The sequence below is a fragment of the Chlamydotis macqueenii genome, chromosome 9 (genome assembly GCF_036417535.1).
Source record: "Chlamydotis macqueenii isolate bChlMac1 chromosome 9, bChlMac1.mat, whole genome shotgun sequence".
Classification (NCBI taxonomy): Eukaryota; Metazoa; Chordata; class Aves; order Otidiformes; family Otididae; genus Chlamydotis; species Chlamydotis macqueenii.
In genome coordinates, this window is record NC_141564.1 from 16,826,228 (window position 1) to 16,842,430 (window position 16,203).

A 16,203-nucleotide genomic window follows, 5' to 3' on the forward strand; every position below is an offset into this window, starting at 1 on the left:
TGGGCATGTGCACCTCTTGGTCTCTGGGGTGAGTGATTTCGCTTGTGATATACATACCCTCAGAGGGGTATGTATCCTCATACTTGGATATGCAGTCTCAGCAGAGGAATGTATCTGTAGGAGGCAATGCAGTGAGCTTCTGTCCTGTTTTGTTTACACAGAGTAAATGTGGATTTAAATTAAAACCAGCAAGCTTGTATCACCCTGCAAATTTCATCAGAGAGTATCAGCCTACAGTGTTCTGTCTTCTTGCCAGAATTAATGTTAAAGCAGTGTTTGTACAGAGATGCTTTTCTTACAAAAATGTACTTTAAAAAGACTGAAGTTGATGGGAACTGAAGTCAGATACTCAAATTGATTTAACTTTTATTTATTTCCCTCTTCCTTTAGGCTACAGCTCTGTATTAGTTGTTTATCATGGAATGAAGTTTTGGTTTCTACCATGGAGTTGAGGTTAAAGTAGAAGAGACTTTGGAGGAGAGGAATTAATATAAATTTATAAGATATTGCTTGCATAAATAACAGAAAACAGTAGTATTTATACCCTTTTATAGCACAGTTACCTAGAATAATACACGCAGTAATACTATGATATGGACATGATTTCCATTCCACTATACGTAGCTGACTTGTTCTTCTGTTTTATCAACTTCGTTCTCTGTGAGCAGCAACGTATCCAGCAGAATGGCTGATGATGCTTGGATGGGTGAACTCCTCAGCTTCATTGGGCTCTGGTACATAATGGGGTTAATCCCATTTCTCATCCCATGCATGACAAAGAACTTGGAATTTTCTGCTACAGAACTTCTGAACGAGATCCTGCTGGAGCGCTTCCGAAGGGCCTTGATAGGCTTTGTGGTCCGATAGTTGCAAGTGATATACCTGCTGAAAGCCTCCCTAAATGTTTTGTTGAAGAGTGTATAGACAAGAGGGTTCACTCCTGAGGACACATATCCTATCCAAACAAATATCTCCATAAGCTTTTGAAAAACCTCCTTGTTGCAGGAGTTGCACAGAACTGAACTGATGTTTGTTATGAAGAATGGGCACCACATCAACAAGAAAAGAAAAAATACAATCCCCAGAACTTTTGACGCCCTTTGTTCGTTGGTTATTGTTTGCATGGACTTCCTCCCAATGGTAGATGTTCTGCAGATAGGCATGTCACTGGACACAGTCTTGTCCTTTCTGGAGCCATTTAGCATGGCCACCTTTTCTGGTGAGGAGGCAGGTGTTGTGTCACGCTGAAGTACTGTGGACACTGTTGACCAAGTGAAACGCTGAGGTGGCTTGTTGATCAAGTAGGCCTTCTTGCGTAGCACTTGGATGGTCAGAAAATAAGTGACTATCATGATAGCGAGAGGAATGAAGAATGCAGCCACTGATCCATAAAGAATGAAGTCATGAAAACGATCAGGCATCAGGACACACGTGATGTTTGTAGAGTTGCCATTTCCATCTTCAATGCCTCTGATAGGGACTGGAATAGCAATGCCTACAGGAGAAAAACCAAGTACTTCAGCATATGGTCATTGCTTGCAATCTCCTTGTTGGGCATGAAGCCTCTAAAGAATGGTAGTTCCTGAGCTCTGCAGCAGGCACAGGGTGATGGAGAGAACGTGAATTGTTGAGAGCATCACGTGGGTAACTGGGCAAATAGTACTTTGTGAGACTTGGCAAGCTCAGCTTTAACAGAGTGCCCTTTCTAAGGAGACGGGGCCTAACCCTTAGTGATTGAGGAAGGAGTATAAAGTTGCCAACTTCTCAAGTGTAAAACACATGAATTGCTTTGACTCTAGTTGTTAGAATTAGTATGGCTTTTCCTCTAGTGAAATGTGTTTCCCTCATGCTGCCTGCTTTTTTTTTTCCGCTGGGGTAACCTTTGGACTTTTTGAAGGGCAGTTCTGTAAATACATAAAACTTGTCTTTCCCTCTTATCTTAACCACATCAATAGACTGGACACCGACAGCTGATTTTTTTCACCCTGCTTGACTCTTTCGTATATACAAGTAGTTAAATAGATGCCAGAATTATGCAGTGTGTGTTTGAGATGGATTTGTTGTTTAAAGTCTCTTGCATATTTAAGAGTGTTTAAATGAGGCTAGCTAGCTCTGTACTTTACCACTCGTTTAAAAAAAAAATGTTAGCAATCTTGTCTTTTAAATGATTTTTTTACGACCGCTGAATTACAGTCAGTGCTTTATTTGCCAGCAGTCTGACATTACAATGAAAACAACAGGTTCCTTGCAGTCTGGTGAAGGTTATTTGTGCTGTGTTTCCTGATACTACTTAATGAGATCTCGGGATTTACTGTATTCCTCTGCTACTCTGCTTACTGAAGTTGGGTGAAGGCAGCAAGAGTAAAATGATTTACCTTCAGCCACTTGATCCCTTTCTTAATACGAGGCACACCTTCATATACAGTAAACATTTAAAATGAGGATTGAACCAAATTAACCTTTGATTTTGAGAACTCTGGCTCAGCTGCAGAGTACGTTTGCGTTGGATAAAAAATAAATGAGTAAGTACAGCACTGATTAATAACAATAAATCAGGCATTAAAAGGTCAACTTCTAAGTGTCTTGTCATGCTAACAGTTTCCTTTTTTGTGATAAAATAGAGATAGCATCTTTTCTCCTATTGTCACAACTCTTCCAGATTTTTTTTCCAGTTGAAATTTTTGGTTTTAGGCATGTATGCCTTGGCCAAGAAAGTGTTTGTACCCTTTCTCCTATGCATTACTGGCTGTAATCCAGAGTAATTTTGTTCTTTCTCTTGCACACAGAGTATACGGCACTATACTATGCCTATGGCTGCCTGCAGCGCACTTTTTATTTGAATTAAATGTTTTTACCTTCTTAGCTTAACAGATTTATTTTTTTTTTAAGCATTAAAGACAGTTGAGATGCCACATACACACCACAGAGATGCTAATATCATAGAAGTTTATACATTGGCATCCTTTATATAAACTTTGAAGTTAGCCTTTCTATATGCTATATTGCCAGTGCGTCTGACTGCAGTGTGAATGTTGCCAGCCACTCGCTTATCTTTCAATCTTTGATGTAAGTAATTAACGTTCTTTTACTTACTTAATGGGACAATTGTAAGGCACAGATTTTAGCAGCATCTACTCAAGGCATAAAATTGTGTTTGGGACAGAATACACTACCACAGGAACATGAAATCTTGCTTTCCCGGGAGACATGCTATGCATGCAGATGTTGTCTTCTGAATTTTGGACTTTTAGGACCATGAAGAAGAGTGGTGATTATCCCTATTGAATCCTTGCCCTTTCTGGTAAGCCTGATAAGCAGCAGTGGTTCAGGCAGATTTTTATGATGGAACTAAGTATGATCCAAGAGGTGGACTTAGGCCAGCCCAGGTGTTAGAGTTTGTTAATCAACAGTACTTGGCCAAATTTTCCACTTATCCCAGTTTTCACTTATTGTTTTGAACCTGAAAAGCTTCTGCATTCCTTTTCCAGTCTCCGAGTCTCACATACCTATTGAAATGAGCCAAACCACGATGATTTTGATGATTGTTGTAGCCCATGAATTATATTGACTAGCCTGGATTGGCTTTTTAATCGCAATGTAGCGGTCTAGGGAGATGGCACAGAGGTGCATGATGGAAGCTGTGGAAAAGAGGACATCAAGGAACAGCCAGATAGGACACAAGGCAGTTGGAAATGGCCAGGCATTGTCTGAAAGAGAACAGAAAACTCATTAGAATCTAACCTTTTTGAGAGTTTTTGGTGTGTACTTTTCCCTTGTCTTTGGAACCTTTGGGAAGTTCATAGTCCTACAGGATCTGAGCTCTGCCCCACTGCCTCAGCTGAGTTCTGTCTTACGTTTTAGTTACCTCCTAACAGGCCTGATTGCTGCCATCATGCTGATCAGGCTGTTTGTGTATTATAAACAATTCCCTGTCTTTTTATCCTTTTTTTATCAAAAGCTCTTTGTAGCAATGACTCTGGATAAGAAAGTTTTTAAAAAATTGGCCATGACTGTGCTTGGTCTGTGTGCCCTGCTGTTAAATGATTATTTTCAGCTGTGTCTCCTTGATAGTCATGTGATTCAAGGTTGGATTAAATGGAGGAGATGATGGATCATAAGCAACGCATTAGTCAATCATTGCAGAACCATGGTTGAATCTTTGTGGTGACCCTGAAAACTTAAAGTTTTAAAATGAGTTTACTGTGTCACTTGACCAGATGCAGTTGAGCACTAATGTGGCAGAGTAGAGCTCTTCTGTCTCAGTAATGGTTTTATAAAAACTGAAGGGCTTTCATGTGTGTCACTTTCTTCCCTCCCCCTGCCCCGGACTGATGGCTTAGATTTTAAGTCTGGCATCCTGTTTCTTACCGTAGTTATCTGTCCTCAATGTTAATCTTTATAATGAAGTTGATCTACTAAATATATTCTCCTCCTTTATAAAACTCAGTTGTACTCAATCAGAAGGCACATTAATAGTATTGCCAGAGAAATCAGTTCTTCGTTGAATGACAATTAAGGGGAAAAAAAAAAGACATTTCCAACAAATCAGATTGGTTTTAATCTCCTTACTCTGAATAAATAGATCTGTATGCTGAGAATGCTAGATGAGCCAGACTATTGTAATTCCAGGCTTTTCGATGTGGTAATGTTGCAGTAGCTTGAGATTAAAACATTTTTCAGGATGTGACTGATAGACGGAAATGATAACGATGCTGCCTTGATTTGTATTATAAACTCCAGAGGATGGAAAATTTTATTAAGTCAGACATAGCACATACTTGTCTGCCCTTCTAAGCTATGCTGGCAAACCCTGCTTCTTCAATAAAGAGAACGGATGGATGGAGCCCTGAACTGAACTTCGCCCATCAAAAAGCAGTGGACTCCCCGTGAGGAAGATGCAGGCAGTGAGGCAGAAGGGAAAGAGATTGTCTATTTTTAAATCATTAACCAGTAAATTTTAGTATCTAGCTGCATATATCCTGAAATAGATATAATGGTTGAAATTGGGCTTTAAAAAATCATTCTGTCAGGCAGCTATGAAAAAAGTCGTAATTAGTATATTATTAAACGCTTACTCATATTTGCCTTTTCTATCTACACTTTCAGCTGGCAGTAAGGTATGGTGCCTTTCTAAACTAAAAAAAAAAAGGGAAATTAAAATGTCCTGTGACTCATGAAACCAGGTGTTTAAAAAAACAAAAAGGCAAGAAAAAAAAATGCAGTTAAAAGAAATAATTAATTTGATGGGCTTTAAATGTTTCTGCTCACTCCAGAAAAATAAGACTACTTCTTTTGACTTTTTGATGAAGGATTACTTCAGATAAAACATGAACAATGGAAAGTGTGTTCTGCATCTTGAAGGATGGTAGATAACACAGCTGGATTTCAAGTGAGCAGCTAGTGCTTCTGTTGAGAGTACTTGCACACCGCTCCCTGGATAACAACTGCTTTGCAGAATTGCAGTGTGATACATTCTTTCCTTTTGTAGTTAATTTACTCTTTACAGAAGAAAACTCTCAAATATTTTGCAACAGAAAGCTCTTTTCCTTCTTTTAAATATAAATGCATTTAAGCAGCTATCTGATGCAAAGCAACCTTGTACATTTTTGAGTTAAGTGCAACTGGAGAGAGAAAGCTTTGTCTTTCATTTTTGTCTTGTTTTGAACTGGGGGCAGAAGGCATTAAGTTATCACATTCATGATTATAGCATTATGTTCTCTTATATTTGTGTGTATAAGGTGATGGGGTTTTTTATCCAAGCAAAATCAGAGTAGACTTTAAATGCAGTAGCTGATAATGATTTAAGAATATGGTTATTATTTAAATAAAGCAAATATTGTGAAACAGGAGAAAAGCACTGCTTCTGTACATGTATAAACATGATTGAGAGAGGTCTTTAAATAGACTTGAAAACCATTTGTTCTTCTGCTATAAGGGCTGCTGAAACGTGTTGCCTGTGAAGGATTTTATTACTGTTAGATAATCGTGCTTTTACTGAGATGGAAATTGGATATTTTTAATCACTAGCTGCCTTGAGCCTAGGCTTCAATCTTCAAACTAGTGTGTGCGTATCTGTAACCTGTGTGTGCGGTGTTCACCCTGGTGTCAGTATTCAGCTTTGTGGACTACACAGGACTTCCAGGCTGCCTGCCTTTATTTCTCTGCTACAATTATAGTTTCAACAGTAGTTGTTCACTGTTACGTAGGTTTTTTCAATTTAGCGAAGGTTTTTTGGTTGTTTTTTTTGTTTGTTTGTTTTTTTAATTAGAGTTGCTTTGTAAGGAATAAACTTTGTTTTCTTACTTATCTCTAGATTTGAGATTTTTGAAAAGTAGCCATCAAATAAAGCAGTTTTCTTTGGTAGTTTCCACAAGGAACAAGGGAAGATTGCTGTGCTTTGCCATCAGTAACGGGGGAAGATTAAGACAGCAATTGCTTGTGATAGGTTATTTAATTATTTATTTTTAAAACAATGGTTTGCAGCCTAGGACTATCGACATCACCTTTTGATTTTTAAGTGGATGAATATGAGGAATAGAGAATGTACTTTGAAAGGTGGTGCGTGCATGATCTCCAAGTATCTCCAAGTACCCTACAGCTCACCAAGCCACGGACAACCGGCTTCTTCCTGCTGCAGGCTTTGCAAATGAGAGGATCTCTCACGTTTATTTGCTGATTTCACTAGCTGAGGAGTAGTGACATTTTTGCTTTCTTTCAGTAGTTCCGAGCGTTGGATAACTCTTTTGAAAGCTAGATTTCAGAGAGTGAAATTATTTCTTAGAATGCCTTCCTTTCCTCCTGTTTTTTGGAAGAAGTGAGAAGAATCTAGCAATCAATAAAAGCAATGAACTGTTTGTATATTCTGACACTCGCACTCCTAAATTAAAATCGAAGTGTATACTTGTACCAGAGTACACTTTGGTTGCTCTGCTGAGAATAAATATCCTGCTGCTTATGCTGTTATACCTGTGAGTGAGTTACAGATTGGATTACTTAAAAGGGGCAGCTCTATTACAGAGACAGTCTAGTTTTGAAGATTTTTCTGTAAGCGTACTGTCAGGGCATGGAGCCAATATCTGTAGTAGATTTTGAGTTTGAATTCTCTGTGACACATTAATTTTTACAGTCAGGATCACTTAATGTGACTGCATTTTAGTTCACACCTTTTTCCCCTCAAATATTCTCCACATAATTAGATATCAGTTCCAAATCGGAAGCATAATATTTGTCTTCTCTATCTAGAAACTGCACCCGGCTATTTCATTATGGAAACATTCCTGTGTGGTATTGCCAGGAGGTTCAATTTATTGGCTCTCTGGCTATCAATTATTATTCTGTGTTCAGGTAGTTATCTGGCTAATGTCGCTTCAAGATTTAGACTTGTTGTGTATTTAAATGTCTGTTCTAGCTTCGTTCCAGTAACTCGTCATGTTTTGCTCATGCTTTGAACTTCTATAAACACCTCAACATCTTCTATCAGTTGGTGAAGAGGCAAAGCAGTTTTATCTGGTTGGCTGCCAAAGAGAGATTTGTGTGCAAGAAATTTCAGTTTTAACCACTGTTATGTGAAAGACTGGTCACAATCTTACTTAGTTAATTATAATTAATTTTACTACTTTCTTGTAAATTTCCCACAACATTGCAGATGCTTTTGTTTGACTTTTAAATTAAGATTCCTAGCATACTTTAAACTGTTGTAACCAGGGCTTAGCACTGGATTAATTGAGAGATTAAGGAGCAATAGTCTCTTTATAAAGTTAAAAAGAAAAGATTTATTAGTCTAGCAAAATGAAAATAATTTTAAGAATCCAAAACAAAAAAACTCCACCACCACCAAAAAACAACTCCACAAAATACAGAACTTCCCTTTTCTTTATATTGATTGCTAGTCTAATACTAGTGCTTTTTATGGTTAGTAGTTTTATTTCTGTTATTATTGAGACCTTTGGCAGGAACTAAGCAGTTACAGTATCTGTGTGTAGATGTATTTATATGTATCTGTTTCTTGCCTCTATACACACAGGTGCACATACATGACATACCAAGGGTTTTTTTCTAAGTGACTGGTTTTTTTCAACTTAGAAATCACTGTCCCCATCATGTATGTTCATTTTTCTTTTTAGAAACTATTGCTTGGGGGAAAAAAAAAAACAAACAAACAATTTTATGATATAAACACTGAGTTCTGACCTCCATACCTGTGTTTAGGGAGAAGCAGTCTGTAATACACAGAAATTCAGTCTCAAGGCATTTAGTGATTAAACAGATTTGTTAATAAAGCGATACCAGTCTTCTGCAGCAAACAAAAGCTACTGATGGCCTTTCTGAAATAAAGTTTATGATTGTGTTTGCTTGCTGCTCAGGCAACTCCTAGAGATCTAGCTTAGGAAAAATGAACTCCTGCAGCCTTTCATTATCTGGGTCCAATGGTATCTATACCTTAAAGATAATTGTGTAAATCTGTGTGTTTTCTCACATTGTTTGTTTTTTTTCCATTTGTATCGTATGAAAATAGACCATTTGAAATGTATTCTTAAATGAACTTTAGGAGTAAAAGAGAGAGACTTTCCCATAGTTGTCAAAAGCAATATCCAAAATAAAGCCGGGCATGAGAGAATATGAAGTAGTCATGCTTGTTCTGTAATGACTAATGAGGAAGAAAGTGTCACACTCAATGTGTGTTCGTGTAAAAGATAGCTATTTTATTCCATATGAACCAGACTAAATGATAAATCTGAGTCTCAAACATCAGGTACATGGATGAAGGGTTCGCTTCCTTGGCTTGGCAGATAAGTTAATTCTTTGGGACGCTTTACCTGCTGCTTTCACTGGAGTGGGAGAAAATAAGTTTCTCTGAAATGGATACTGGTAAAGTTTGTTGTCGCTGATGGTGTCAGGGACCATTGCTGGCTGCTCATGGAGCTTAGAGTCAATACTAAGGTAAAATCAGGTGCCTGACTCCTAGAAAGTTCAAAACCTGTTCGGTGTACTGAACAGATACCTGTTCTTCATTTCATGTTTTTTAAGAGAAGTCTGCCTGCAATTAATGTAATATCTGATAAACAGATAACAGCGTTGTGCTGATGTTGCTAAAAATAGTATTTCACTGTACAAAATGCAATTTCCCATGTCTAGCTCCAATTTAATACCAGTTCTAAGTTTCAGGTGATTTTTTGAATGGTTTGTTTCAAAGGAAAGAATATCCATGGTGGGTGTTCTTCCCACAAATATATTAAGGTGAGAGGGAGAGAAGACTTAGCAGCCCTCAGTCAAGTGGTTTTTTAAATTGTAATGGTGGAAAGCAAACAGTTTTTCTGTTTAAATTAGACCTCCCCAAATTGTACCCCATATGCTAGCCTGGTGAAACAAATGCGCTGTACTCACCGAATAATATTATGAGAAGGGCGATCGGCATCACTAACAGACCCACGAGCAAATCTGCGACCGCCAAGGACGTCAAAAAGTAGTTAGTGGCGTATTGCAACTTTTTCTCCAGAGACACTGCCAGTATGACAAGTATGTTCCCCCCGATGGTGGGGATTATCACCAGGAGGATCAGTAAAGCTGCCCAGCACACTTTGTTTCCTTGTTCATCACTTGGATAGTCCTGCTTGGGTTCTCCTGCTACTGACAGAGGCGACAAAGATCCATTGCCAGCTCCAGACCTGTTCAAGAAAAGTAAAGGATGGGACATTTTTGTGTCCAGCAGAATGTATTTGGGAGCTGTATTTTGCGCAGGAATTGTGTACGGTGTACGAGTTCACTGTTCCTCTCTGGTCCAGGATGGTCCTGAAGAAAGGGCAGCATGGTCAGTATGGTAAACTGGTCATCTGCTATTTTGAGATACAGTAACCATGCCTGAGCTGGAATCCAATTTTTTTTTTATCCTGTGCCTTTCTGGGCGCAATTAGGTCTTAAAAATGAAAGTCCTGCCTTGTGTCCATTTCAGGCCAGTAGCGTTCAGTGGTCTGCTCTCCCCTTTACAGCGAGGTTCAGGTTTCAGAAGATTGTAGGAGACAATCCAATAGCTGTGAAAAGTAAGCAGTGCATTAGGTTCTTTTTTTTTTTTTTTTCCTTTCTACAGCAGTAAAAAGTGATAGATTAATTTGGATGCCAAATGGTTCCCTTTAGATACAGTGTACGTAGATTTTCTCCTTCTAAGTAGAAACTGATGGAAAGGCAGATGCTCGCGCTGCGTATATGCAACTCCTCCTCTCCCGAGTGTCTGATCTCCAGCACTGTGTGCGTAGGCAGGCGGCAGTTCCCATATTTCCCCTTATTAAGAATCCTATTTCTCCACACAGGGTCACCCCAAAAATATCTTCAGAAATTATGTATGAGGTTTCCGTTTTAATGTCTACAGTTCCTAATTTATCAGGTGAGGGTCAGGAAGCTGTAGACAATAAAACACTGGTGACAGTCTCAAGGGGACGGGAACGATTTGTGGAACTGAGACATCTAAATTTACCCATTACTGGGGGGGGGCGGGGGGGGTGAGTAAACCGCTTGTTTGTGTAATCTGAGCAGGGCTTTTATTAAGCACAGCCTTTTCTCTCCCTCTCTTTCTCTCTCTCAACTCTGCTGAAGACTTAACGTTTACATTTCCCCCTTCAAGCAGAGACTAAAACAGCTGTCATGGAGTTAAGCTGAACGAACAATCAGTTACTGAGAAGATCTGACGTGTTGCAATTTTCAGGTGAAAAAAGCCTTACCTTTCTCTTGCGTTTTGGTAGAGTTCACTTCGCATCCAGGAAGATCCTTTGTAATTTTCTTTTTCATCACACGGTGGATTTTAAGATAAGATTTTTCGCTACTTTCTGGAAAACAAGTTGTTCATTTGGCTTTGGTTTTTATAATTTTTCAAAAGCTTGTCTCTTTATGTGCTTTTGTTCAGCACTTATGTTTTTTCTGACCCAGAGATGAAGAATTTCTATTTTGGGAAAACTGTATTTCTTACCCAGGTGTTTTCTCCAACTCTTGAATGGAGGAGAAGAATCACTCTTGCCACATTTAAAAGAGATGGAAATAAGATTGTGTTCTTTTGCTGTCCTTTCTCTTCCATTCTCTTGATGATTTTACTGAAGTGATTAGCAGAGTCTGTGCAGTTTTCTCCTTGTTCATTAGCAAAGCTTGCGGTCTGCAGCTACCCCTGTTTGTGGATTGACTCATTGCTGTGTATCCAGCTCCAGTGCTTGAAAAGCAGGGAAGTAAATGAGTGGGGGTTTGGCTGGAAAAGAGCCAGAGAGAGTTAATTGAGTCAGTGCTGCGGTCCTACAGTGTGTACTCCTTGCAGCTGTATCAGGATGTGCAGAGCTTGCCCTCTCTTTCACTCTGGATAGAAGCACAGTTAACCCTAAAAAATTCTGCTGCCCTGCAAACACTCCAGGTTTTTTTCTTGACTAATTTTATAAAAGTATTGCCTAGCACACTCTTTTCAGTGTGTGCACTGTTACTTTAAATCTTTCTTCATGCAGCTGCTTTTTATTATTGTGAGTATGCTCTTTGTTACCTTCCAACTTTCAGTCAGTTGTGTATGGTCTCGAACTTCATCTTACCGTTCTGCATTAAAAAGGAAATAGCATTCACTTCCAAGGACTTTAGTTAGACAAGGGTGTAATCAAGTCCTTGGGTGTAAAGCCAGGAGAGACCATGAGATCACGGTCTGACTCAGTGTATGTCACCGGCCATTACGTTCCATGAATTGCTAGTGCTCACCAGGCTTGAGCTGAGAACAGAGTCCTCAGTGAACTGTGAATCAATTTGTATTTGATTTTTTTTTTTAAACAATCTTATCTTTAGGATACAGCTACTTCGGGGCCAAAGAGAGAAAGCTGCTGCCTGAAATTAATAGAAGTACTTGACTTAAACTGTGTTCCAATTATACAATAGAATTTCCAGCAAAGTAGTTTTCACTTGTTCCTTATTTTTCCTGTTTAAAGGAAACCTTCAGTAAGATTACATGCTGTATTCATTTACAACTGATTTTTGATATCTTTGTTCTTCAGAAGAGTATATATTAGGAAATAAAGATTAACCCAGCTGTGGTAATTCTGTTTCCTTATCTGACCGTCTCCCCCTTGTCACCTCTGACAGTACTGAGAGAGCGGAGCACATGAAAACGTACAAAAAGCTAAATCAGGAGAGGACAATACTGTATTGGGCTGATGAGCATTTAGATTCAGTTTTCCTTAAGCTCAACTACGTCTAATCAGCTTCTGTTTTATTTTATAAATCTTGAGGGCTCTCCTGACATTAATCTAACTGTTACTTGGAAAAAAAAAATGCATCTACCAGAACCATCTGCATTAATGTCATCAGAATAATCAGCATCAGTTCCTGATCAGCTTGTTGGAGCTGAATCATTATCTTGAAAGAGGATTTTTCTTTTTTTTTTTTACTTTTCACATTTTCTCTTTCACAGCACAGTCACTTCAGTGTAGGGGAAGTATCAGAGTTATAGAAATGTAATTTTGTCAGCTTGAGTTCTGTAGTACTACTTTATGAAATTTCTTCACAGATCTTACTGTTGGTTACTGCGGTAAAGAGCTGTTTTGGTCAGTTACAATCAAGTGCTCCCACTTCTCTGGAATGCCTCAGTGGATGTTATAGTGTAATTTCTATGACAAAATCATATCTTTAGCCACTCGAATGGCTAAATTAAGTAAATTGGGAAGCAGGCAGCACCTTGATGAAGCACCAGCTGAAGGCTGTACTGTTGTCTGCAAATTGCTCTGATGAAAGCTATATAAACACACTCGTATCTAATTGAAAAGGAGATTTATTTTTTTTTAAATATGCATGAAAACAGTGTTTTCTTAGGAACTCATAGAGAAAGATGATGTAAATTTACTTGCCTGTAGGCTTACTTAGCATATATACCTACTTGGTGCATTGTTTCATTTCAGATGGCTTAAGAACTTATCTACATTCTGTGATTTTTTTTTTTTATTTTTTTTTTTAATTTTCAGAAGTTTGAATAATTTCTGAGAAACAATCCTTCTGTATATCTGTTACAGATCTGCAGCAGGTTCTTCATTGCATGCTTCTGGCCAGGCTTTTTGTGCAGGCCACTGCTCTGCCCCTCTGTCCAGTTCCTCTCTTCTCTTAACGAGTGGTAAACTCTAAGTCTTGCTAGACCCCAGTCCTGGTCCACCGTAACTGGAATATTTGAACCATGCATATATATTTTTTTTCCACCCCTTGCTGTTGTTTCTGTTCTCAAATTGCCAATGCTATTTTATTTGAATGGAGCCATGTCCACATTAGATGTGAGCTGACACTGGTGACGGTGTTGTTCAGCCGGTGCTTATCCCTCAAGTTCATCTGCTGTGCCTGCTGGCAGCACTCACCCTCCTCCTCCTGACAGTGGGAGGCCTCCTAGGAGTTCTCATTCTTCAACAAGTCTTAGACAACCAGGAGGCATTTCAGAAAAAAACATTCTGGAGAAGGAGACTGTTGCGCGTGAGATAGTTGCTGGAAATTCCTGGCACAGGAATAGCTTGGATCCTTTTTGTCGACGGAGAAAGAGACAAGGTTTACACCTGTGCTTATTCTACACCAAAATATGTCAGTTTGTCGCATTTTTCTCTGCAGGTTTTCCATCTTGTATGTTTTCCCCCCTCTGCTATGTACACCTGCTTCAGAAATGACTGTAAATTGTGCAGTTAGATATTTGCATTCCTCCTTTATTAACTCATTTATGGATGAAATGAAATTTCTGTTAAGCTTTTCTTTTTTTTTTTTAATCTATCACTGCACTACCAAAGTAACTTGTAGAAATAGTTCTGTATCAAATGATTAATTTATGTCCACTAGTTTAGAAAGTCATAAATATTTAGACTCTTTTGAAATATCACTAGGGAGACTTAATGAGGAATTTAAAAGATATATTTGTCATTGTTCTTTAATTCTCGACATTTCATTTTTCACTGAGTTGTAAAGTCCTTAAATATTTAGATTAAAGAATAAGTGTATGTTAGTGATGCTTCAGACACTTCCATTTTTAGTCTTAATCACAAGACCAATGTGATGGTTTATTTTCAGTATTTGGTTTATTTACTTATTGATGCTACCTTTTATACATATACAGAGTTTCATGTTTAAATACTACTGAACTATAAAGAGAAATGGCAGTAGTCCCCTAAGCTTCAAGATGTGTAGTTTACAGAGTTGGAGGTAAAGTGCACAAAGGTATTTGGATGTGATTGTCACTGGGCTATGATCTAAGAAACTAAGTGAACTGTGGTTCAAGATATGGCAATTTGAGTTATTAATTTATCTTGTGGTGTTGTTGCTTGCCTTTTGGAAAAAAAAAAGATGTGAGTGGATTGTTAAACAGAGTCAATGTGTTTCTCAACTTTCACTAGCTCAAGAAGGCTCTTGTAAGCAAAGCCTACTAAGAGTTTTTTATCTGCAGATGTTGCATTTGTAATTACCTTTGGAAAAAGGCCCAATTTAGGTGCCTTACGGATTCCTAATAGAGCTGCTGTAAGAAATTGTTCCTGGTGAAAAGAAGTACAATTTCAGAGTTTGGTACAAACTGTGGAGAACTTCCCATGGTCAACATAACGGATTGGAAGGAAAACTGGCCACCTTCTGTGTCCAGCTGATCTGGCTGGTTTTGCTCCTGTTAGTCTATGTTAGTAACAGTCCATTTCATGGGGTTTATTTTGTGAATTTTTGCACTAGAGGCTGAAGAAAAACTTTATTTTCTCTCTTTTTGAAAGTAATGAAGAATCCAAAACTTTCTTTGGTTTCTCAGAAATTCTTGGGCACTTACAAGCTAAGTAGCAGCTCTTTATATATAATATAATATTTATATGCGCATAAATGTCACTTACGTTTATGTCCAGGAGATTAACATCCCCAAGAATGAGATCAAAGTTGAAGCTGAGGTGATTGGGTAGGAGTTAGGTAACTCCTTTGTGTTCTCTCTGGTTCTGGTTTCAGTGAACATTCAAAATCCTTAGGCATATAGCATTTGTGTCTTGTGGAGGTTTTGAGAGCAACCAGTTGCATGAGTAAAACTAATAAAATGCTAGCTATTCTATTTTGTTGAGAATCTCTCATTGCTGACTTGGTGTATCTTTATTTTTCTTTACGGTTTTGTTAACGACTAACGAAACAAACAAACTGGATCTTGGAGGCAGTCCTTCATCTGCAGCCCATTTAACGCAGCAGTAAAACTCATCCTGGTGCAGGGTGGAAACACAGCTGTAGCTGACTACTGTGTAGGAATCCTACAGAAGAAACTTAGAGGATTTTTTGGCTTCTTGATTTACTTAGTTTCCTGGTAACAGAGAACAAGGTTGAAGCTAGTTATGATGGTGGTTTCTTATATATGGATCTGGGTTCACTGATGTCTGTGTTTTGGGGGCTTATATAGGAGCAGTTGAGCAATTTTCAGATGAAAATGAAGGAAATAATCAGACTGATCTTTTATTGTTGTTTTGCTGCTGTAGTAAAATGTAATTGCAAAAGCAAACTGCTTGAGCAAAGCCAGTGTTAGGAAAAAAGGAAGGAACCGGAGCATTAAAGATAATTTGGTTTTTAAAAATAGACATTGCCTGTTGTCGTAGTTCAGCCCCGATCAGGACCAGACTACACAGTCTCTCTCTCACTCCCCTCACCCTCCAGTGGGACAGAAGGGAGAATTGGTAAAGAAAAAAATAAAACAGCAAAAAGATGTGGGTTGAGATTGAACAAAAAAGTAAATATAACAGAAGAAAACAAAACAGTGATGGAATACAAATACAGTACAATGGCTTACAACAAATCTCCATAGTAGTTTCTTCCAAGTAGCAGGAGGCTTCCCTCAGCACCCTCCTCACTTATATACTGAGCATGATGTCAGATGGGATGGAATGGCACTTTGGCTAATTTGGGTAAATTAACCCCAGCTGTTAGCTAATTAGTTAATTATCCCAGCTGGGTGCCCCAGCCATAGGGGCTACCAGCTCCAGTTCTCCACCCAGCTCAGGTGAATATTAGCTCTATCCTAGCCAGAACCAGGACACCTATCTCTAAGATATGTAGGAATTTTTAGATGAAATTGCTGTTATGGGAAGATGAAGCTAGAGGACTGTGGTACATTGCTTCTGTCCTCAAAATATATTTCATATACTCCAGGTTTAGAATTTTTACTATGACTTTTAAGAGAATATTTGTGTCTGGAGATGAAACCTCTACCCACTAAATCTCTAG

The 16,203-nt window shown here is 38.4% G+C and overlaps 2 protein-coding genes across 2 annotated transcripts in view; one reads left to right on the forward strand and one right to left on the reverse strand.

The window, feature by feature from the left end:
* PSMD1 (proteasome 26S subunit, non-ATPase 1) overlaps positions 1-16,203 on the forward strand; it is a 71,045-nt gene that overhangs the window by 28,297 nt on the left and 26,545 nt on the right. The gene's annotated exons all lie outside the window — the stretch shown is intronic.
* Positions 342-11,236, reverse strand: HTR2B (5-hydroxytryptamine receptor 2B). The gene is made up of 4 exons (XM_010123502.2): positions 10,713-11,236; positions 9,385-10,028; positions 3,507-3,707; positions 342-1,495 (listed from the first exon to the last, which is right to left on the reverse strand). Exons 2-4 carry the CDS (start codon positions 9,692-9,694, stop codon positions 615-617), a joined length of 1,392 nt encoding a protein of 463 aa, XP_010121804.2. The 5' UTR covers positions 9,695-10,028; positions 10,713-11,236; the 3' UTR covers positions 342-614.

What these genes read in the sequence shown, in the direction of transcription:
- HTR2B (XM_010123502.2), bottom strand. Translation starts at nt 9,694, where the DNA reads ATGTCCCATCCTTTACTTTTCTTGAACAGGTCTGGAGCTGGCAATGGA. An exon ending in CCTTCTCATAATATTATTCG is followed by an intron (nt 3,708 to 9,384) that starts GTGAGTACAGCG and finishes GTTCTCTTTCAG; the next exon opens with ACAATGCCTGGCCATTTCCA. An exon ending in GGTTTGGCTCATTTCAATAG is followed by an intron (nt 1,496 to 3,506) that starts GTATGTGAGACT and finishes TTTCTCCTGTAG; the next exon opens with GCATTGCTATTCCAGTCCCT.